The sequence below is a fragment of the Cucumis sativus genome, chromosome 5 (assembly GCF_000004075.3).
Source record: "Cucumis sativus cultivar 9930 chromosome 5, Cucumber_9930_V3, whole genome shotgun sequence".
Classification (NCBI taxonomy): Eukaryota; Viridiplantae; Streptophyta; class Magnoliopsida; order Cucurbitales; family Cucurbitaceae; genus Cucumis; species Cucumis sativus.
The window spans coordinates 1,049,881-1,072,361 of record NC_026659.2 but is presented as its reverse complement, the minus strand read 5'-3'; the positions used below and the strand labels follow the sequence as shown (position 1 = coordinate 1,072,361).

The window sequence follows — 22,481 nt, the reverse complement described above, 5'->3', positions numbered from 1 at the left end:
TTTTTAACCTTTATAATATTAGTAAGAAATATATCTGACTTATTCTCTCTCTTTCAGATTTTAAGCTATCCTTTGAACTTTTTTTTCCCTCTACAAAACAAGCCCCTCGATATATTTTTTTTTCACAATAGAATGTTTACATCTCTCCAACTCTTTAGCTCTCCAATGCATAATGAAAAGCCTTAGTTTTAAAACGTATCAGAAAAAGAAATGTTCAAACAAATGTTGCTCTGTTTGAGAGTTTTGGAACCTTCTGATCTCTCTTTTATGAATGACATTTGGGAGTAGAGTAAATCCTCCAAATCTTATATGATTGTTTAAATTTAAGATAAATTCCAAATTCATATGAAACAATATTATGTACAAAAAGAAATGGGGAAAAAAAGAAAAAGAAAGTCTTCTGCACAAATTTCTGCTAAAAATGTGTTAACCATACTTAATTACTTCAAATTAATACTTCCATTATTTGAACTAGAAGTTTCATTTCCACATCCTATCTTGCAATCATCCTGCAAAGCCAATAACCAAGAGTCCACCTGACAAAAAAAGGTTTTAAATCTCAAACTAACGACCAGCACTACCTTACCATGTTCAACTCAAGCACAAAACTATCTGAAACAACTTGGAAATACCTGAATCTTGGAAATACTCGAGCATTCGTAACGCAGCCCTTGACGAGTTGAAATGTAGAATGCATAACTCACATCTTCATCTTCGCGTGTAATGCTCGGCAGAGAACCCACTTCAACGATGTCAGATAGAAGGGTGGAATCCTGAGGGCTAATATCTGACCATAAAAGTTGTTTGATTTCATTAGCGAATGGATAAAAGAAGGCCTAAGGTATATCAAAATAAGTTGACTGTTCTAAACTTCAACAAGAATTCTGTTTCTCAGATAATAAAAACAGTACTACAGTAGTACTAAAAAGACTCACATTATACGTTTTTTCCCAAAATTATCCCATTGAAACATTGCACTATGCCACGTATGGTGTTTTAAAGTTGGAATAGTTTTGAGATAGGTAGTTGAAATTTGGTATTTTTATAAGGCCAAAATGAGAATATATTCATTGGACAAAAATGTATACGATTATGTTCCATTGCAATAAGATCTAGAGATATTGGTATTAACCAGAGGTGTTAAAAAAATGATATTGGCTTCCAGTAGATGTAACATGAATTATCAGCCAGGAAGTTGGAATACCTGTAGATGATAAGTAGAAATATATACACTTTCCATGTAACACAACAAAGCGGGGTAGCCAATCGTCAACATCGGTATCATCGATAGGTGGAGGTTCTCCTGGTAGGGCTTCCCACCTCTGGAAGACACAAAAAAACCATTTGATGTAGTACAACAGAACAGAAGTTACAGTGAACATTCAAAGTGTTGAAAGAAGATAGGAGGAGTGTGAATACAGTTCGAATGTACAAATAGCCCGAAAGACGAGCAGATCGCAAAAGTTCATCAATGTGTTCCAACCTGTTCAGAAAAAAATATAAGTGAAATTTCCTACGGTTCTAGCTGCAAGAAAAACCATGAATCAAGTAGAACTGGTTACTTGAACATAGGAAAAAAAATGAAGTTGTTGAAGGCACATCCAAAAAGCTTTCAAGATTAAGGATTTCCTTACTGAGCTTTTAGGTGAGCTTCCCGCTCTTCAAGATCAGCAATCTCGGACCGCAATGTCGCTAATTCCACAGCACTCAGCACAACCTGCAATTTGAAGATTCATTTAAGTGATGGATGAAAATTTGAACCAAATAACTTTGCAAACATGTATAACTGGTGACCTTTTCTTGACCATCACTCCCCGAACCCCACGACAGTCGCCGGAGACTAAGCAAGTTCAACATGAATGCAGCACTTCTTAGTTTTCGTCGAGTCCAAGAATGGTCATGTGACCTATCCTACAACAGATCAAGACGAATATCAAAATTATCAGTTGTCCTTTTTCCTGAAATTTTCTTAGTTTCACTCCTATCTCTAAGTCGGAAACAAGTACCTCGATGAATCGTTTACTCTTGGGTGTTCTGTGGATGAGGATGGGGTACTATTTTCAGAACAGTCTGAATTGGAAGGTGAAACTTGAAAGTGATCTGGAATGAACTTTATCCTTGTGGAGGTATCATCCATTAAGATGGCTGTAACTTGGAGAAGCAGTTGCACAACAAAAGAGAGAATGGTTGCTAAAAAGAAAAAGAGAAACTTTACTCCTAATTAAGAATGGGCTTGTTTTAGTTTGATCTGAAAATTCCATTTATAGAAACTTTAGGAAGAATATGGCAATTTAAAAAGAAATGATACTTTTAACTGGAAATGAAATCATTTTAACCAAAACTACTATTTTTAGGGACAAGGTAACTTAAATCTTTTTCCATTTCCAACTTCCACCAATAGGGTTCTTTTTCTCTCTTCTTTTCTTTCTGTTAGGAAAATAATTTAATAAATAACATAAAAATCTTTTGAACTTAGTTAGTCAAGGATTACCACGTTAAAAAATATAACTCTATGACTAATTCAAAAGGCCAAGAAACTGAATTCACTAAGACTAAGCTACACTTCATTTCATTATATAATTCTTTAATGAATATGAATGCAAACAAGAGATAATAGTTCAACATCCATATAAGTAGAGAAAGAAAACCCCCCCAATCAACAACAGAAAAACCATCAAAACGTATAAATAAAAATCTCTACAACTCATGAGCTTAAGAAAAGTACAAGTAACAGAAAACTATAAATGAAATCAATACCAATCCAGTCCTAAATAATATCCCTGCAAACCCTGAATTAATTTTTTTTTTTTGCTTCCTACTTGTTCTATTTCCTTGTCTCTAAATCTATTCAGTCAAAAGCTAGAAAAGAGCACACAGATCGCATTACAAACAAAAACTCCCTAATTAAGCTCAGATCATGGCTAATCTAAATCACCCATTACTTGACTCAAAAGCAAGAACAGTGGAAAAAATCAAGACTTCGCCAGAATCTCAAGAAAACCCAGAAATCACCATGATAAAAGGGTGATTCTCAAAACAAAGCTAGAAAAAGCAACAATTTCCAGGGGGAATTTGGATGTTCATCAGTTCATCAAACAACAAAGAATTGCTATAACTACAAACAAATTGGCAAAGGGATTTTAGAGCAACTTCTAGAATTAAACACACACAAAAAAGAAAGAAAATGAAAAGAAAAATGAAAACTTTCGTACCTGTAGTTCACGAAATGTAGCCTCGTTTGACCACTGAATGGAAAAAGAAAAAAAAAGATTCCATTTTTATGTTTGGGTACAGTAGTTGTGCGCCTTTTTTGATCATGATAAATTGGTTACGAAAAGACCATACTACCCTCTAACTCATAATCTGGGTTTTGAAAATTAGCTTAATGCTTAAGTTAATTTATGAATATGACACATCACACTTTCTCACATCTTTCAAAATTACTAATTTCCTTCCGTTGGGAATAAGAATTCCTCAACTTTTGTGGATATTTTATTAATTCAATTATGTTCCATCTCTACCCATTAAAAATCATCTTTCAAAAATTACCTTTTTAATAAAAAATTTTTTTGTCAAACCCTTCAATTATTTTTTATATTAAACACTTAAATATATATTTCAAACACATCCAAATGAGTGAATAATTCTCTAGATTGATCCGGTGGATAGAGTATTAAGTATAATATCAATTATCATAATTTATTTTAATGCAAATATCTTTTGTTTTGGAACACGTTTCTCTCTCTCAATTTTTCTTTTTTTGGTATTATTAATCAAATATAACAAATTCTTTGATAACTTAAAATGTCTTTGATATATAATTTAAGTTTATTAAATAAAATAAATTATACACTATTAAAAAAGAAAATCTATCATAATTATTCTTGACAAGACCCATCCCTTCGTTGGCAGCATCACAGCACCTATTGTAAAATAATAATAAGTCATCTTGTACATTAATTTTTCTACAATTATTAATTAATCACAATAATTTTCATGGTATATAAATTTTAGGATGAAAATGCTAATAAAAAATAAAAGGTAATGAAGAAAAGTTATAGTAAAGTCTAAATTCAACATTTTTTTTTGTTAAGTTCATAGACTAAAGAGTAAAAGGACTAAAATCAAACCACCTCTGACATGATATTTTAATATAAAAAAGTTACAATATTGGTTTAGTAAACACCACAAGAATAAAGAATAAAATTGAGTCTTCAAAGCTGCAAAATGTATTGACATGATATGATTCAAAGTACACAAATGAAAACTATAACTTGAAAAGGAAGAAAAGAATGACCACAACCATAGTATTATTCACCCTCAAAGCTCATCAGATGCAGCCACCCAACTGCAAATAAGTTGTAGAATTATGAGTAAAAAATCCCACCAAAAAGCATAAGGAATAAATGATTCATAGAAGGACCATTCAAGAGATCAAAATCTGGAATGATTTGATAGGTGGGGGTATACAAGCAATGCTAACATGATACAACACGAACACGACAGCATATCATCTTTCTTTCTAAAGTTTAGGATATGGACATGACAAAAGTATGCTTGAAAAATTAGTTTGATGTATTTTACTTTTGTGTTTAAAATACTTATTGTGTTCAATGCATATCTAACAAATATTTGACCTATTTTGACTTTAAATAACTAACGTTAGACACGTCAATTGCACTAAAAGATATCAAGTGCATGTCCAATGAGTGTTAGATATAGACAAGCTAGTCAGACTAAAGTGCTCGTTCTAGAAGTGAACATCTCCACAACCAAGCGAAGTGTATAATACTCGACAAAAGTCATCAACTCCTTGTTTCATGAACGAAAAAACTATGATGAGCTAAACACAACTTTCTAACCACGAACAAATGATTCATGACTTCAACTCCCTAGTCTGCTAGTCATTTAATTGATAATGTTGCTCATGTGAAAGCACACAATAAGAACATATGACATTTTCTAAGGTTTAAGGTTTGTATCTCATGGTGATTAGTTTCCTTCTCTTGCAATAAGAAAAGTCCAAATTGAATGCTTGAAGTACATTGCATCATTAGAAACAGCAGATCAATCAGCAGTGATAAAAGCAAGTAAACAACCACCAAATGGGAATAAGTTATATTACCAAAATAGCCTCAATCTCCTCATTGGACAAGGGTGTCCTTTTAGGCTGAAGAGAGGCTTTTCCTCCAACAGTTTTGGAAGCATCTTTTTCTAAAGACGAGAAGAAAACATGATCATCCCCCCCATGGCTAGATGGAGTCTTGGAAGTAGAACCTGTAAAACTTTCTTCAGTAATTACTACTTCTATAAAATGACTGATATCATAACTTTAGAAAACACATCTAAAGGGCATAATTCATCAATCAATTTATTATAGGATGCTTCAACTCATCAACGATTGTCCAACAGCATCAGGATCGTGTTTGTTAAATCAAATTAGCCAGAAATAAACAAGTCCAATACATGGCCAAACTCTTTCTTTTTTATTTATTTTCAAAGATATAGTAGTGTTAGGTAAACGGACTTGTCGGATAGATTTCATTGAATAGCAATAGGCAATAGACATTTAGGCCAAGATACAATAAAGATATGCATTTTGGCCGAACAAAAAATAAGTAGTAGTACATGAGCCTCCGTTCTAAGCATTCCAAGTGTCATCCTAAGATATTAAGGCTTTAATAGAAGCATAAAAGGCCTAAAATCAACTTCCCACTCATATAAAACTCTTCAAATAAACAAAATCTATTGAGTCAACTTGAAATTCTCACAAAATCCATTCCTCTCCACTTTTTATAATCAAGTTTCATTCTAAAGTATTTGAGGCTTGGATTACTAATCTGGGTCATTACATTTCAAAGCGTAGGTTAACAAAATGCTAATCAAATGTAGAGAAAGCAACAATAAGCAAGCAGACAGAAGATAAAAACCAATAAATCAAAAAGAAGAAAAATCTTTGGTCCCTACATCGGTTCACATAAATGCACGAGCTTCTCCATTAACAAGCTAAACCCGGTAAACATCTAAACGAACTAGAGAGAAAACCCCAACTCAAAGCAATTAAACGATAGCACAAACGACAAGAAAACAGAATCAAAGCTATAAATACATACAGGACTAAGCCAAAGAACAAGTCAAGATTCAACGGAAGGAAGAACAGGGAGACGATCAAATACAAACAAAAGCGCAAAAAAGGTGAAAAAAAACAAACACGGACGATGATTTTCATATGGGTATCCAATACTTGCTTAGTTGGAGGAAGAACGTCGATCAAATAAGGAAGAGTAGTGAGGAGAAAGGGAATACGGAAGCGGACCAGAGGAGCTGAGATGTCGTTTAGGGAACTTGATGCGAGGGATCCGTTTGATGGCCTGAGCTCCACCCATATCGATCGGCGGTTGGTCGGTTTTCTTGGTGGTATTGAGGAAGATCTTCGTGAAAGCGACGGCGATTTGAAGCAAATGGCGACGAGGGAACCAACGCGGTGCAACTTGACTGTGCTTTTATAGCTCTAAACCAATGTTTAAAAATTCCTAACTTTTGTTGAAATAAGAAAACTTATAAGAAAAATATGTTTCTTTTTTTAATATTTTTATTCTATTTAGTTTTTGGAATATTATTCTTGCCACAAAAATAAATATTCACAACGTTATCTAGTTTTTGTTAAATAAAATAATATATCATCTAATAACTGTGTTAAATGTTTAATGAAAGTAACATATAATAACAACATAAGGGTAAGAATATGAGTTGAATCTGAATAAATCGAACTACCAAACCTTTATAAATATGAGTTGAGTTTTAAAAAATTGATTTTGTCAGGTTGGGTCTTGGATTGAAGGGTTGAAAAATTCGGTTAAACCCAACCCAACCGAATTAATATAATATATATTATTTAATAAAAAAATTAAATTAAATATATAAATTTTGAATTATGTAGGTTTGAAATTTAAATATACCAATTTTGAAATTTTATAACCATTCGAAACTAGAAAGAAATAAACTATACAACCCTAAACTCAACTCATATTTTACAAACTTATATAAGACTGTCAAGCTGATAATATGGGTTGGGTTGAGAATGTCTTATAACCCAATCTGATTTTTCATATAAACAACACAGTAAGTATCATATACAATAATGGAGTACTATAATTCTTTTTAGTAGTTTTGATTCCATGCTTAAATGGACTACACTACGCTACATTGCATGTGTATGAAACAAATTTTTTTCTTTGAACTCCTTCCTTGATTTCTTTAATCATTTGCATTGTCTCTTCCTTTTCAAGTTTTGACATGTCTAATTTATTTACATGTGTTTTTCTTTAAGATTTTAGATGTGAAAAATGTTTCTTTTTTGTTATTAGAAATATACAATAATTTGTTCGAAGGAGGTATTGCACTCGCCAATTTATATTATGAAAAACAATGTCTAGTTTAAGTGAGATTGCTTACATTTGTATGTCGATAAATTAATAGATCAAATATCTTTATTAAATTACTCCATGATAAAAGATGTTCGCTTATTTTTGTATAACTCCGTGATGGAAATTAAACTATCATGTATGTTTGAAGTATTTATAAACTATTTAAAGTTAAATTATCTATAACATCTTTCAACTTTGACAATCATTTTAAAAATACTCACATCTCATACTAACAGTATTCTTAAACTATAAAATTTGCGTGTTAAAGAAACTGTTAATTAGATATTAGCACAATTTTTCTTTCTATTATTAGGTAAAATATAAAATTTTATGAATATCTGTTAGCAATAGAAATATATATGACGGTTGAAATAAAAATGGTTAGCAGTTTGATGGGTAAAAATTATCTTATTTGTTCTTTAAAAGAAAAACTTTGTTGGATTGGACCATTGAGCCCTAAAACTCTTAAAACCCAAAAGTCGGTAAAACCTTTCGTGGCTTCTCAGTCCGTCATCGTGATCGACAATGGCGTCTCTACTACAAGAATCATCTCAAAAAGTACTCACGCCGGAGATTCTCCGCTCCGCCGCCAAACAATCACAGGGTTGCCTCGTCGTCCCAGTCCGACTCCGCCGTGCCATCAAGAAGTACCTTCGAGGTTACACTTCTCCTATTCATTTCCTCCTCGCAGCTTGCGTTTGTGTGTGTGTGTGTTTTTGTATTAATCTTTGTTCCTGATTCTGTTTTTTTCCAGACCATGAAGTGTCTCACTTGAAGAGGAAGGTGTTGAGGCTGTCTCAATCATTCAGTGGCATCAAGGATGTTAATCTGCAGCTGGCAGCAGCCACTTCGAAGGAACTTGTTGAAGATCCTCTGAAATCCGTAGAGCAGTCCAAGCGCTGGAAGATTAAGAGCGTCTATGGTGATATTGGCTTTCAGTACACAGATGATGAGACCATTGCTTATGTCGCCTCTCGTATGCCTGCTGTTTTCTCTGCTTGCTACAGAGTTCTTAACGAGGTGCAATAGGTTTCTGCTTACTTACTAATGGATTAAATTAAACTATCTATCTGCATCTTCAGAGAGTTAAGAAATGGAGTGTAATTGTTAGGACATGACAACTTAATGGATTGGGAATGATTTTCTGATTTTTTTTTCATACATGCTATGCTCCTAGGTTCGTAGAAGACTACCCGATTTCTCTCCAACTAGTGTATTGGATTTTGGTGCTGGGACTGGTTCAGGTTTCTGGTAAAAAGTGATATACTGGATTTCACAGGCTACTTTATTAATTTATTTGATATGGAATGCGTGGACTGTCATAAGCCTATAATAGTTAATTACATAGTGATCTAATTCAATTTTCTAGGGCTTTGCGAGAGGTTTGGCCTCATTCTATACAGAAAGTTAATATAGTAGAACCATCGCAATCAATGCAACGTGCTGGGCAGAGTTTGATTCAAGGTATTGAGGAATTTTCAATTTTCTTGCTGCAAGTTGTAATTTTGAATTGGTAATACGCAGTGAGACTAAGTGAACATTGTGAAAGACCAACTTTTATTTGTAGATCAATTGGAAGCTCTCTTTTAGAAGTTTTAGTCCTTAGAGGCCGTTTCTGCCTTTTGTCAGTAATATACTCAGGTTTCTTTTAATAGAATTGCTGTCAGATAAATGGTAATCAGAATTAGTTGGCTACTAGGGTCATGAGGTATAGCAAATGGCTTAGAGGGTTTGTTCAAGTCTTGATGACCACATAAGGAAGATTTCATATTCTTTGAGTTTTCTTGTAGCAGACTTGTTTTAGTACTCTACTCATAATTACATCAAAATTTACACGTTGTATTTGTTTTAGGCCTAAAGAACTTGCCACTTATTCATGGTTATGACAGCATTCAGTCGCTTAACAAAGATATTAGTAAGTCAGAGAGAGAACATGACCTTGTCATTGCTGTAAGTAACTCTTTTGAAATACTTTACCAGTACCTTATGGAACATTTTTTTTGCTTGAAACTCTTGGATTTTGTCTTTTTTCTTTTTCCCTTTCTTTTGTTTATATCTCCCAAACCACTGCAAATACAAAAAAAATCTAGGAATTTAGTCGATTGATCAGAGTACTAATTGATGTTTCATCTTATATGCTGTGGGATCATGATCAAGTCTTATGTTCTCGGAGAGATACCATCATTGCAGGACAGGGTAACCATAGTACGCCAGCTTTGGAATCTTACAAAGGATGTTCTGGTAAAAAATTTACCTCTGGCCATCAAGTGTACCAAGTTTTTTATGATACTTGTTGTGGTCCTCTTATAATTTGGCTGCACGGTTTTTTTTATGAGTACCAAGAAAAAGTTCTGGTAATCGTTTTCTTGCAGTACATATTACAATCATGAGATATCATAAATTGTATGAACTTTTTTTTCCAAAACTTTATTTCTTGCAAGGTTCTGGTGTTGCCTTTGCCTATCTTGAAGTGTAACTTTTCTTCTGTTTTGTCTTTGCTGGCCTAAATGTATTCTTTTGGGATAAGAGTCTTAAGTGCCACTTATGTTCATGTAATTTATGAAATATGAATGTGATTCAGGTTTTGGTTGAACCTGGAACACCACAAGGATCTAATATCATCTCTCAAATGCGATCTCATATACTGTGGATGGAAAAAAGAGTAAGTTGTTATTTTTATTGCATCTATTTTACAGTTGATATTTTATTTTTTCTATATTAATGCTCGTTTTTTCTCAATATATAGAAATGGAAGAAAAATGAAAACAAGAAAAATATAGCTTCTAAGGACTTGGTAACTCAAACGTGCGGTGCTTATGTAGTTGCTCCTGTGAGTATAACAGGTCCTTGTTTTTGTAATTTTGAAATACTGCACCCCTGCATACTTTTTTTGATTTATGTACACTTTTCTTTTTCTTTTTTTCCATTGTACTAATCAGCCTAATACTATGTGCTTCCTCCATCTATCTTTTTAATCAGTGTCCTCATGATGGAAAATGTCCATTAGAGAAATCTGGCAAGTATTGCCATTTTGTTCAGCGGTTGGAAAGGACAACTACACAACGAATTTACAAGGTTTCACTTTTTAGCATACAATTTCTTATATGTTAAGCTTTCATGTCTTTAGCTGTATGTTATCTTCAAATTGATGGGAAATTGGAAGGCTAAGGCAGATAGTTTACATCCGGACTATTATACTTAAAATTCTTACCAGTTATTTAATTTTTTCCTTTTTGTAGTTCCTTTTTAGAGTTATTCATATCAATCCTTGCCATATCGGCACTTTTAATTCCTAGTCTGTATACGGAGATTGATATTTCTTCATTTTTTAAGAAGGCGTTGCAATTTTCATGTGTTCAATCTCTCTGTGGCGTTTGTTACTGGTAATTTTTTTCCTCTTTGTTTTGGATCCTACACTCACCTCTTATTGTTGAATGTGACAACCGTCTTTTTTATTTTTTTATTCTTTTGTCCGTGAGTGTCTGGGCTAGCTTACGCGCACCTTGACTAAGCTCACAGGACAACCCGCTTGACCTTACAACGTTTGGGTGTCAATGTAATTCATAGGAAACTAATTTCTAGGTAAGTGGTTACTATGGATTGAACCCGTGATAGTTGAGACTATTCTCTTTTTTACCACTAGACCAACCCATGATGGTTGAATGTGACCACAGTCTATTGAATTGCTTGACTGAAATCCTTTTATGGTGATGGTTTCTTGGTTGCTAGAGGCTTGAAATACCTGAGTTATACCACTCAGTTTTGTATCTTTATAATAATGAATGCCCAATAATCATCTAGAAGGGCAGTATTTAAACACATACATCAAATTTGCTTTGTTATGTCGAGAAATTTCTTTGACTACGTAATTATGGTTACCATTCAAGAAATTTCTTAGACTACATAGATTCGTTTAATTCGTTATGTTGAGTTTTTCTTATAAAAGAAATTAAGTCAGATTTTGTGGGAAAAGTGATTTTCCCATCTTTTTAATTGTAGATCTTGAATGTTCTTCGCCCTTGGTGTTTAATAAAATTTATGGATCTGTGACACCCTTGTCCCTTACTTATTATATTTTACCTTTTATCTAATGTGTAGCGTTCCAAGGGTGAATCTTTAAGAGGCTTTGAGGATGAGAAATTTTCTTTTGTTGCTTTCAGGCGTGGACAACGTCCTCGGTGAGTTAATTTTATATTCTGTTTTCAAAATCTCAAACTTCCCGAGCTTCAGTTCTCTTAATAATATAATTGGATCGTTCAAACGGTGTTATGTTTGTTAACCGTTTTTTAATATATAATTTCTCCAACCTCATGTCCTCATCTTGATATTTACTTGTTGACTTCCAAAACCATAAACATTTTTTATCATCATTTCTTTTTTATCCAGGGACCCGTGGCCTCTCGATGGCATGAGATTTGAGACACTAAAGGAACAGCATGCCAAAAGAAATCCAGAAGATCTAGAGATTGATTATGGTGAACAATAAATAAACATAACATAATATAATATATCTTTCATTTCTCTTTTAACCAGCCAGTGAACAAAATGGCACTAAAATCTTCAAACTGATCTCGGTTGCCTATATTTTCATTAAAATTGTTCGTTTGTTCCATTGATTATCATCCCTACTTTGACAATGGCAGAGGATCTATTAAAGATGGAGAATCAAGTTCAAGTTGTTCCATACCAAGAAGTGGATCCAGTTTCATATGATTCTGATGTCATGGAAACTGAAGTTCTTGATGACGGTGAAGAAGAAGAGGGAGAGGAACAAGGAGAACCAGCACTTGCTGATCTCGGTGGTGGTTGGGGCAGGATTGTATTTTCACCAAGACGAAGAGGAAATCACATAACGATGAATATTTGTCGATCGACAAAACGAGATGCCTCAGAGGGCTCGTTTGACCAAGTTGTTGTAACGCAAAGCCAGAATCCTACTCTACACCATCAAGCTCGTAAGTCAATTTGGGGTGATTTATGGCCTTTTTGAATTCTGTTTTCATGTCTGGCATGGCGCCCCATCCATCCATGAATTATTCAACCTCTTCAACATCAGCATCTGTATAGAAGCTTACTGAGTTACATTGATTTTGAGAGTGAAATCATCGGCATCAATAGTATTTTTCTTTGAGTTCAACATGGATTCAAACATCTAATCTCTTATCGATGATTCGATATTTATAGTTCATTTATATTTGATGTTCAACTTTGAGTGGGACATTGCTAGTTTCATTAATGGTGTAAGGAGAGAATGGATTTAGGAAACTATAGGGAACAAGAAAGAAACAAGCACAGCGCCACATAGGCTCACAACAGAAACCAAACCTAATTGGATTATTTCCTAAAGTAGTAGATTTCTTTATCTGGAAAGAGCCTATGCTGGATTATTTCAAGAGCCGATATTAATTTTTGGTTACATTATTCAGTCTTCCAAATTAACTTGTGTTTGATAGCTCATAAAGTGTAACTTTTGCTACACAGTTAAATAGTTCGAAAAAATGTATACATTTATTGTCTAATATATTAGTTAAATTTAAGTAAGGTCAGGAGGTGCTACATTTCTTGAACCTTCGGTTAGTAAAAGTTAATCTTTCACATATAGAAATGTTACAATTTTTACAACTTCGAGTTTGAGGATTCAATAATTTTATCATTAAAATGATTTTGACCATTTTTTATCCTTGAAAATAAGAACAAAATTATCATTTTTTACCATGCATATGACATCAATGGGAAGCAGAATCTGCAATGTGCAATAGAAAATTCAGCCAATGAAGGTACAGGGTACTACATAATTTAATAATCACCCAACATGAATATTCCCATCAAAACCCAAGCTGGATATCTATATATATGATATAATATATATAGTAAATGAACTATACAATAGAGAGATGAAATTTAGTCAAATTAAGAAGTAATCAATGAAGGACTCTAATTGAATGTAATCTTCTCCCTCAAGGTTGAGTAGTTGTTGATATGAATCATCTTCAATTTCATCTATCCTTTCTGAACCATTCCATGATAACCCTTTATACAAACCTTCACACCCACCAAAAAAATCCCCACTTTCTTCCAATTCTTCCCTTCCACCTTTCACCTTTTCAACAATCTCTTCATCTCCATTCACACCCAACTGATCAGTCTCACCTCCACCTCGGCTGCCACCGTCTTCGCCTCCTTGATTTCCCGATGACAATAGAAGCTCACTTCCTACACCATTGCTCAAGTTATCGTCGTTGCAAAACGACCAAACTTCAGTTGCTTTTCTAGTGTTTGATGTCTCTCCATTGCTTTCCTTCTTTGCCTCTCCTGCATTGTCTTTGGTTATTATTGCTAACCTTTTGCTAAGGTGGGAGTTCCAGTAGTTTTTTATCTCGTTATCAGTTCGACCGGGGAGTCTACCAGCGATCAATGACCAACGATTGCCGAGAAGTGAATGTAGCTTTATGATCAAGTCATCTTCGTCAGCTGTTATGTTGCCTCGTTTAATGTCAGGTCGAAGATAATTCATCCATCTCAATCTACAACTCTTACCGCATCTAAGCAGACCTATATATTCATTGATAGAAATGATTTTGGAGATCAAAGGAAGTTAAGAAAAAGAATTGAAGCTAATTAGAATAATAGAAGGAAACTCACCAGCTTTCTTAGGCAAAGCTCTCCAATGGCCTTCACCATTTTGTTGAATATAGTTGACAAGCAATGCATCTTCTCTAGCAGTCCACGGCCCTTTGTGTAAACCTCCTTTGGAACAACATGATGATGTTCTTCCCATTTTCTTTGGGAGACAAAGATGGGGAACTAACTACACCAATATAGTCTCTTTTATATATACTACAAAGGAGAAAAAAAGAGGGAAAATTCGAGTGCATTTGATTATGCATCTAAAAGTAGAAATTTGAAAACAAGGGACGTTCGATAAAAAACAAAATTGTGTTTTATGTTTTCAGTGTTTGTATATACAAAAATGAGCTGCACCCAATTTCATGCATCATCTATTTGGTACATAGTAAAAAATTATACGGTTGAATGATTATCACGAAACTGCATGGAGATAGGTGCCGCCTACGCAACATCTAAATTTATTTTATTTGTAAATCTTTTCAACCTGAGTTAAAGTGTATGTTAAGTGATTTTAAAACTATCATCACCTTTCTAAATTGTTTTGAAATATGTGTTAAATCATTCCAAATTAATTTTATACTGTAATTTTCGTATCATTCCAATTAATTTTAGATGGATTTTAAAAATGACAAAAATGATTTTAACCATTATCATCCAATAGAGGATGTCCTCACAAATATTTAAAATAGTGGTAACTAAATATTCGTGGAATTATTATTTTATATCATTATATGATTTTTGGTATGCATATATTATTACACATTTTAAACAATATATTCATATTTATAAAAGTATTCAATTGATTATGAAAAAAAAGAAAGAAATAGAAGTGAAATTGAATTTCAAGCAAACCCTTAATTTTAATTAATAGAATCACTCCCAGTTAAGTTAAGCATTTGATTTAAACAAATTACATTTTAAACTCAAACTTAGATAAGTGATAAAATTAACACTCAACTAGCTAGCACAAATTCTAATTTTTAGAAAAATTATTGCTATTTACAAAATAATTCTTGTGAGAAAAAAGAAGAAGTTTATTTGTAACTAAATATAAACATTTTGTTACACTCAAAAAGAGTTTTAGACATTTTGTTTCTGAGTTCTTTAAAAAAACAATTCATAGTTTGTTTCTAAATATTTCCAACTCAAATTGAGCAAAGGGGTAAAAATTACTATTTGTTAAATAAATAATCTCAAATGTTATATAATAATATAATGTTAAGAACACACCCAAAGTGCATAATTGAGTGAATCATAGAAGTCCCCACTCTTAAGATTGTGTTTACTTTGCCTATATATATATATATATATATATTTGACAAATTTGACAAAAAAATTTCTAGTTCTTGTTCCATTCATACCAACATAAAAACTAAAGTTGGGAAATGAGGAGAGGTAAAGTTATTTTACCTCAAAATTAAAGAATAATCTTTACACTTATACATCAACTATTAGGTCAATTTATATGAACTATGGTATGTAAATCTTTACCCTACACTAGAGTAATCTAGGGGTAAAATTGAAGGGCATGTAAGGTTATAGAAACCTACCCTACACAATAATAATATGGTGATAAGAATAGAAAGTGATTTGGAAGTTTTGGGAAAATGATTTAAAGAAGTTTAAAGAAAGTAATTGGAAAGGGCAATGTGTATTATTTTAGTGTAGGGTAATGTTTGAAAGGCAAAGCTCAACCACCCAACCCTATAACTCTTTGACAGCTGCATATGGCATTACACTTTCAATTTAATGACACTTTTGAAGGCATTTTCCGAGTCCCAAAAATGGCATCAAAACCCTAACTTTTCCATTTTCATGGACAAAAGAAGAAGCAAATAATCTTTAATTTCAAATGTTTATGAATCCTTCATATATACTTTTCTATTTGAAGCATTTGATTTGATAGTAATCTTGTTATTTTGTCTATAAAATATTGTTTAATAAAGCAAAATGATTTGTTTTTGACAACTTTGGGATATGATTAACTCATTTTTTTGAATTAGAGGTATGTTGTAAATTTAGATTTGGGAGAGTGTTGGGTTGGAAAAGAAATAAATTGGACTGTTTTGAGTTTGGGTTGGTCAAACAGAAGAGGACCCTACTCTCTAAATTGCATTTTTAAGAGTTTGAACACTTTAACTGTCTCCATTTCAACTATAAAGACAAACCTATAAAACAAAAGGTTTAACTTGGAATTATTCTGTTTAGAAATAACCTCAAATCTGACTTTTCATCTTTTACAACTACTGAGAATTCGTTTTTCTCAGTCTTTTCTCGTCGAGATTGACACAGTTTTTAGTTGTTTCCCCAACTGAATCTTCGTTGGATCACCTTGTGGTTTTTACTTAGGGAAAGAAGTTCAAATTTTATTTGAATGAAAACTACTTGAGATGATTTTTTGGAATATCCTGTCTAATTTTCTATCCTTTCCAATTGCAAGGAAAATGAATGAGGTGAGAGAAGAAAAAGATGAATGTGATATAATCAAAAGACAATTGAATAAAAGAACAAAAAATAAAAATAAAAAATAAAAAATAAAAGATTCTGCTCAAACATGAAAGGACAATTTCCTTCATTGAATGGAAATATTACAAAATCACAAATATCCATATTTAGGGACAGCAAAGGCAAAAGCCCCACCAAATAGATGCCTCTATTATACACATAATGTAATGTAATAATTATTACACAATTTCAAAACAGAAGGACCATTGCCTCTTTTGATTACCCAATTCCCTCACTTTCTTTTCTTTTCTTCTTTCTTCTTTTGTTTTTTCTTTTCTTCTTTCTATTTGCCTGAAACCAGGCTCCCACTTTTCACAAATAAAAGAATCATGTATATGATAATTAAAACCTGTATTATACCGACATCCCCTTCCAGATTAATACGACCACCTGCAAGGGATATTTAAACTAAATCGTAGAAACATAGCTCGTTGTTGAAGTTGGAACGTTACTTCGAGGGTGGTTCATAATTCATGAACCCCCTTAATTTGGCAGGCTGTTGTTGACTAAAGGCATCTCTTTCTAAGGATAATCACAAACCTAGCAAATGCAAAATCCTGAAACCGAACTGACTCATAACCGAATAGGCAAACCGTAGTTGAGAAATGTTCTGATTCGTCCGTCCCATCCAGCGGTTACGATCACAAGACCCCACATGTGCGGAGAGCTAAGCATGCTCTGGCATGCATTCTTCAAAAACTTGAACTCGGTCTTGCACATTGAAGGGGAAGGGGAAGGGGTCATTGAGCTAGAATCATGAAGTTTCTCTTCTGGCCAAGTTGCAGTTCCTTTTAGCAACTCGGGAAAAAGAGTCCGGCTTAGAGAGAAGCAATCTGGTGATGATGATGGAACCTTGTGTTCTCTATCACCATCGTCATCAGAGTACTTCGGCTCCATTTCAGGGATACTTCCTGGTGTATCGCAAACTCGTGTTGGGGACAGTGGTGGTTCAGGTGTGATTTTCACACCAGACCAAGGTATGGCTATTGTCGTACTACGAGAGAAGAAACTTTCGGATGACCAAATTTTCTTTTTCCGAGATGCCTTGTCCTTGCAATTGTAGTTCCAAACATAGACGTTTTCTTCACTGGCTGAAACAATATGCTTCCCATCTGAGGTAAAAGAAGCCGACATTTTGTTTCCACCATTACGAAGACCTACAGAGAGAAACCAGGAAAATAAGTTAATGAATCTGTATTTTCTTTTTTGGCATTAAACCAAAAGAGGAAACATATCAACATACCCTTGAATTTGCAAATGACATCGCTCCTGGAAATTATATGAACTGGCGAATCGGCAGAACAGACCATCAGTTTGCTTGGGTCGCTAGGTGAAAACTGTAAAACCAAAAATAATATTAATACATAAGCGAACAAAACCGACATGCTTGGAAGACTTTTGGATGTCATTTAAATACCTCAAAACCGATTATTCTTTTCCCAGGCGATTTCTTCTTTCCATTTAAGCATATCTGAGCATCCAGCTCCAATCTATTATCTGAACCCATAAAATATGTAATAAATTTCTGGTGAAAAACTGCAGCATTTTCTCATCTAATTGCTTTCTTCACTACAGCAGCAATATAACAGCTAATCAATCATACAAATGGCAAATGACGTAAACCTTAAAAAACAACAAATTAAAAGCAATTTATTCAGTCATAAACCTTAAAAGACAACATACTAAAAGCAAGCTATTCACCATTTTTGACAGAGTAAAAGGGTTCCTGAAGAGTTAACACACTACCATTTTCAAGTGTCAACAACTAGAGTTACCTCCACTCTGTCTTATTTGTTTTAAAGGAAAAGACAGTAACTATACAAATCAAATAATTTGATAAAATGACTTCCATGTTTAACATCAAGCAGCGATGAGATGAGATGAATATGTACATAAGCGAGTATTAAGGGACAATCAGATTTTCAAATATTCATCCACTTTGTAGCAGCTTCATTAGATAATTCTTGAGTGATGAGAATCTCTTCTAGGGTAATTTGCTCGCAGTTCTAATAAAAATGGATTTATGGGTTTGAAGCAGAGAGGCCTAGATTTGTATGGTACAAAGGAATAGAAAATAGAATGTAGCAATCTGGTTTTTTGCACCTACATTTATGGTTATAATTTTTTTTTTAAGGAAAAAGAAAACATTTGCGGTTATAATTAGCATTTCTTTTAATGAACAATCTCTCTTTGAGGGGAAAAGAAAAAAGAAAAAAGAGCAAAAAATAAGACCATAAAAAAAGGAAAGGTGAGCAACGATCTACAAAAAAGACTCCAATTTAGTAAAATACGACCTGGAGAGTAATTAGAAAAGGGCCTTGTCACCAAAGCCCATTGTAAAAAATAGAATCTAAGAAGTAAACAAGGGACCAAACGATGTTATAAGATCTCTCCCACCTCCAGAAGATTATATTTATTCCTCCCACACCAAGACCCCACAAAATGGAACAAAGATTGGGACCATGCAACCAGTAAAATTATCAAATGCAAACTCACATATCAAACATATAATTCTATTTCTTAGTCCTGGATCACACCCAAACACTAATTCAATTTTTCTTGCAGCTATAAATGCATTCTCACTACACAAATACAGGAAGAGCTTATGCATTTCCAAAGAATTCTACGCATATCTAATCAACTATCCAGCATAAAAGGAAAAAAAAATGTAATTGGTTTAGTGTAATGTTGCAGATGCATACCTATAATATTATAAAAACGGCAGTTTCCAGTCATGGATCCCACAATTCCTCCCTACAAACAGATATAGTGAGAAGGTAAGAGATAATACAGAAACTGAGGACGTGGTTGGAGGGGTACGTGGACAAAAGAATATAACAATGATAAAACTATATCAAACCTTTCCATCTGGTCTGTAACAGACTGCACTTACTATCTCCCGAATATCGATATAATCAATCACTTGACAAGCAAGAACTTCCCAGATCCGAACTTTACCGTCTATTGAGCCACTTATGAAATGATTTTCATCTATAGGGTTGAAACTAACACATGTTACTGCAAAAGATGGCAAATAAATCATCAAGAAAAAAATCAATTGAAATAAAATATATGGACAACAAGAACAGAAAAAATAAATCATTCATCTACATTAATGTGAAATAAAGCATTCAACAAAGAACTATATATGTACGTCTGAAAGCCTACCATAATTATTATGACAATAAACCCTTAGGCATGTGTCACATCCCAGCTGCCAAAGACGTACTGTCTTATCAACAGAAGATGACAGCAGAAGCTGCATAGAACACAAAATCATAATAAAAAAATTAGTGGCAGTTGCAAAAATCAGATCAAGAGTAAAATATACATACTAATAAGAAATACACAAATTACAGGTATCATTAGAGACATCATGATTCATGGCAATCATAAGCATGCATATTGAAGAAACAAGTACAAATAAAGGCCAATAAAAGGATGGTTCATGATACTGACCCCTTTCTTTGACCAAGATAGATCCAAGACCTCGCCACTGTGTCCCAAGAACTCATGCAGAGGTTTCTCCAAAATCCTAAATAGCTTTGGTGGAAAAATTACACAGGCTGTGCTTGATGATCTCTTCAATTTCGTCTTGCCTAAGGTCTCTTTTGGCACATCCAAGGGGTCTAATTTGGACAAATGGTTCATTGAGAAGTACAAAGAGGAAGGATCAACATTGTGAATGTCGAAATTATCAAATCTCACATCTTCAAGAACCTGCCACACACGCACAACACCATCTTCACCAGCAGTAGCCAAGTATCTCCCATCAACACTGAACTTCATTGTAGAAATTGACCCTTTGTGTGCTTCAAATTCTTGTCCCACAAAAAGGGATGACAATTCTTTGGATTGTTTTTTATATGGATGAACACGAACTTGTTGTATCCCTGCCTTAGATGATGAATTGGAAACACCGGTTTTCATTGCGCCCTCCCCATTGTCAACAATACAAGCCACCGCACCCAGTTTTCTCAGCCAACCCTTCTTTGCCTGTTTCCTGGCATTGACTATAACCCCAGCCTTTTCAACATTTTTGCGAAAGAGTTGCTGAACCAAGGGAGACTGCCCAATGTTTCTCTCAAACTCATCAAAACTGAAGGATCGGTTTGAACCAACTTCACGTAACATGTTCAACATCCCATCTTGGCGGAAACTATCCACAATAAACTCGGTCCCATTGTCCAAATTCCGGATAGTACAAGCATGATTCTCCTCCACAGCAACATTCCCTGATGATTCTGGAGCTTCATTTGACATGGAAGATATGGTAAGACTTGAAGACAACTCCCCTTCAGACCCAGAAAGTCTCAACACCGTTCCACAATCTTCTATGATTCTATCACGATAAACCTTCCATGAATCTCCTTCCTCTTCGTCTGTGTTGTCAAAATTCTGATCCAAATCCAAACCCATCCATTTGAAGAACTTGTTTCTTCGCTCATAAACACTTTCCAGGTTTCTTATCCATCCCACATATCTTAAATTTTCAGGAATATCACCATCATCCCCAAAACTAGTACTGCAGTTCTCAGAGCAATCAGATCCCCAATCAGAAACAGAGGAAATCTCCTCGCGGGTGTCGTAGAATCTTTCAATTTCTTCCTCACAGTAAACCAAATCCATCATCTCTTCTCTCTATTGACCCCTCTTCTACGATTCAAATTCATGGCATCCTGACTAAAACTTGATGAATAAACACCAAGCCAGAAACCACCCGTTTGAACCGTCGCACACGCTAAACAAATCCCAATTAGGTTCTACATAGACTCCAACTCTGGTCATCGTTTTCAAGAATTCAAAAAACAACAAAAAGAAAACCGTTAGATCCACGCTCACAAACCCATCAATATAATCAAAACAGGAACATTGGATCAGTCCACAAAATTGACCAACCCCAAAACAACCACAGTAAACACAATCACGACTCTCCAGCGAAACAGAAGCTAGAAAATCAGTAACTTGAAGAAGATCGAAGAAGAAAAAAGTAACCCCAGAATCAAAATCAGATAAATTAAAGAAAAATAAGGGAAATTAAAGAATAAAACTGAAATGAGTGATCATTGATTGAGAAGATAAAGCGATTTTCTCACCTGGGTCACCCCAAAAACTCGGGTCAAACCCATCTGGGGCTCTTCCTCTCTTTGGACTCTTCTCTTCGGAGGAGTTACCAGATGCGGAGGCAAAGAATACTGTGCGATGATGTTAACTAGAAGAGGGAAAACGAAAAGGGAAGGTAACGGAGGGGAAATTGAGAGAGAAAAATCTAAAAATGCAAAAGAAAAAATAAAAAAAAAGGGGGTCTAGTAAAAAAAGCAAAGCAAAGCAAAGCAAAACAAAGCAAAACGCCTCGATGCCACCGCCTGTGACAACAATTGGAGTGCGGAAGCTGAAAGCTTGTTTGTGGAGAATCTTAGTACACGGAATTTCAAGTCGCTCTTTCTTCTTCTCCCTCTCTTCTTTCGGTCAAAAATTAAATTATCAACCTTTTACTTTACCATATATTATCAATTCATACTCTTTACTCTTTTCTTACTATGAGTAGGAAGAAATAGTGTAATTTCTAATAACGTCCCATAAAATTTAAAATTATTGACTTTGTAAATGATTAGAAATAACTTTGATCGTGCCACGGTTATTTATGATAATAAATTCTAATTTGAAATAATATCGTTTCATTATTGAAAAATTATGAAATATGTTGAATATGTTATCTATACTTTTATGGTCATAAATCATAAATATTTTTTTAAAGAGATTTTGAATTTTAATTTGCTATTGATATTGGATATTCATAAATGGTTTAAGATTTCACGAGGAATGTATTGATCATATATGTTTTTGTGGAAGTATTTATAAGAATATTTATGAAAATATTGATAAGATGAAGTGCTTTTTGTTATTTTAAAGAAATACTAA

The 22,481-nt window shown here is 33.8% G+C and overlaps 5 protein-coding genes across 8 annotated transcripts; 1 reads left to right on the top strand and 4 right to left on the bottom strand.

Annotated features, from left to right (window-relative positions):
* Positions 1 to 263: 263 nt before the first annotated feature.
* Positions 264 to 3,319, bottom strand: LOC101205585. 3 transcript variants are annotated; one of them, XM_011656380.2, is made up of 8 exons: positions 3,213 to 3,319; positions 2,007 to 2,190; positions 1,795 to 1,906; positions 1,635 to 1,717; positions 1,420 to 1,483; positions 1,205 to 1,322; positions 633 to 787; positions 264 to 536 (listed from the first exon to the last, which is right to left on the bottom strand). In XM_011656380.2, the coding sequence occupies exons 2-8, from the start codon at positions 2,135 to 2,137 to the stop codon at positions 441 to 443; spliced, it is 759 nt and encodes a 252-aa protein (XP_011654682.1). In that variant the 5' UTR covers positions 2,138 to 2,190; positions 3,213 to 3,319; the 3' UTR covers positions 264 to 440. The 3 variants fall into 3 exon arrangements, with proteins under 3 accessions (XP_011654682.1, XP_031741113.1, XP_011654683.1); XM_031885253.1 differs by having other exon boundaries at positions 2,007 to 2,145; XM_011656381.2 differs by lacking the exon at positions 3,213 to 3,319 and having other exon boundaries at positions 1,795 to 1,911; positions 2,007 to 3,206.
* Positions 3,320 to 4,110: 791 nt separating this feature from the next.
* Positions 4,111 to 6,555, bottom strand: LOC101205349. The gene is made up of 3 exons (XM_004143805.3): positions 6,317 to 6,555; positions 5,126 to 5,277; positions 4,111 to 4,348 (listed from the first exon to the last, which is right to left on the bottom strand). Exons 1-3 carry the CDS (start codon positions 6,384 to 6,386, stop codon positions 4,331 to 4,333), a joined length of 240 nt encoding a protein of 79 aa, XP_004143853.1. The 5' UTR covers positions 6,387 to 6,555; the 3' UTR covers positions 4,111 to 4,330.
* A 1,305-nt stretch (positions 6,556 to 7,860) lies between these two features.
* On the top strand, positions 7,861 to 12,820 carry LOC101205106 (methyltransferase-like protein 17, mitochondrial). 2 transcript variants are annotated; one of them, XM_004143804.3, is made up of 12 exons: positions 7,861 to 8,085; positions 8,182 to 8,447; positions 8,605 to 8,678; positions 8,797 to 8,891; positions 9,280 to 9,377; positions 9,585 to 9,668; positions 10,009 to 10,089; positions 10,174 to 10,257; positions 10,407 to 10,502; positions 11,526 to 11,605; positions 11,814 to 11,902; positions 12,071 to 12,820. In XM_004143804.3, exons 1-12 carry the CDS (start codon positions 7,953 to 7,955, stop codon positions 12,415 to 12,417), a joined length of 1,527 nt encoding a protein of 508 aa, XP_004143852.1. In that variant the 5' UTR covers positions 7,861 to 7,952; the 3' UTR covers positions 12,418 to 12,820. The 2 variants fall into 2 exon arrangements, with proteins under 2 accessions (XP_004143852.1, XP_031742125.1); XM_031886265.1 differs by having other exon boundaries at positions 8,605 to 8,685.
* A 339-nt stretch (positions 12,821 to 13,159) lies between these two features.
* On the bottom strand, positions 13,160 to 14,230 carry LOC101207994 (myb-related protein 308). Its single transcript, XM_004143899.3, has 2 exons — positions 14,070 to 14,230; positions 13,160 to 13,979 (listed from the first exon to the last, which is right to left on the bottom strand). The coding sequence occupies exons 1-2, from the start codon at positions 14,203 to 14,205 to the stop codon at positions 13,333 to 13,335; spliced, it is 783 nt and encodes a 260-aa protein (XP_004143947.1). The 5' UTR covers positions 14,206 to 14,230; the 3' UTR covers positions 13,160 to 13,332.
* Positions 14,231 to 16,599: 2,369 nt separating this feature from the next.
* On the bottom strand, positions 16,600 to 22,004 carry LOC101204856. Its single transcript, XM_004143803.2, has 8 exons — positions 21,656 to 22,004; positions 20,019 to 21,339; positions 19,728 to 19,818; positions 19,420 to 19,577; positions 19,262 to 19,313; positions 17,977 to 18,056; positions 17,803 to 17,896; positions 16,600 to 17,716 (listed from the first exon to the last, which is right to left on the bottom strand). Exons 2-8 carry the CDS (start codon positions 21,189 to 21,191, stop codon positions 17,133 to 17,135), a joined length of 2,232 nt encoding a protein of 743 aa, XP_004143851.1. The 5' UTR covers positions 21,192 to 21,339; positions 21,656 to 22,004; the 3' UTR covers positions 16,600 to 17,132.
* Positions 22,005 to 22,481: the final 477 nt, after the last annotated feature.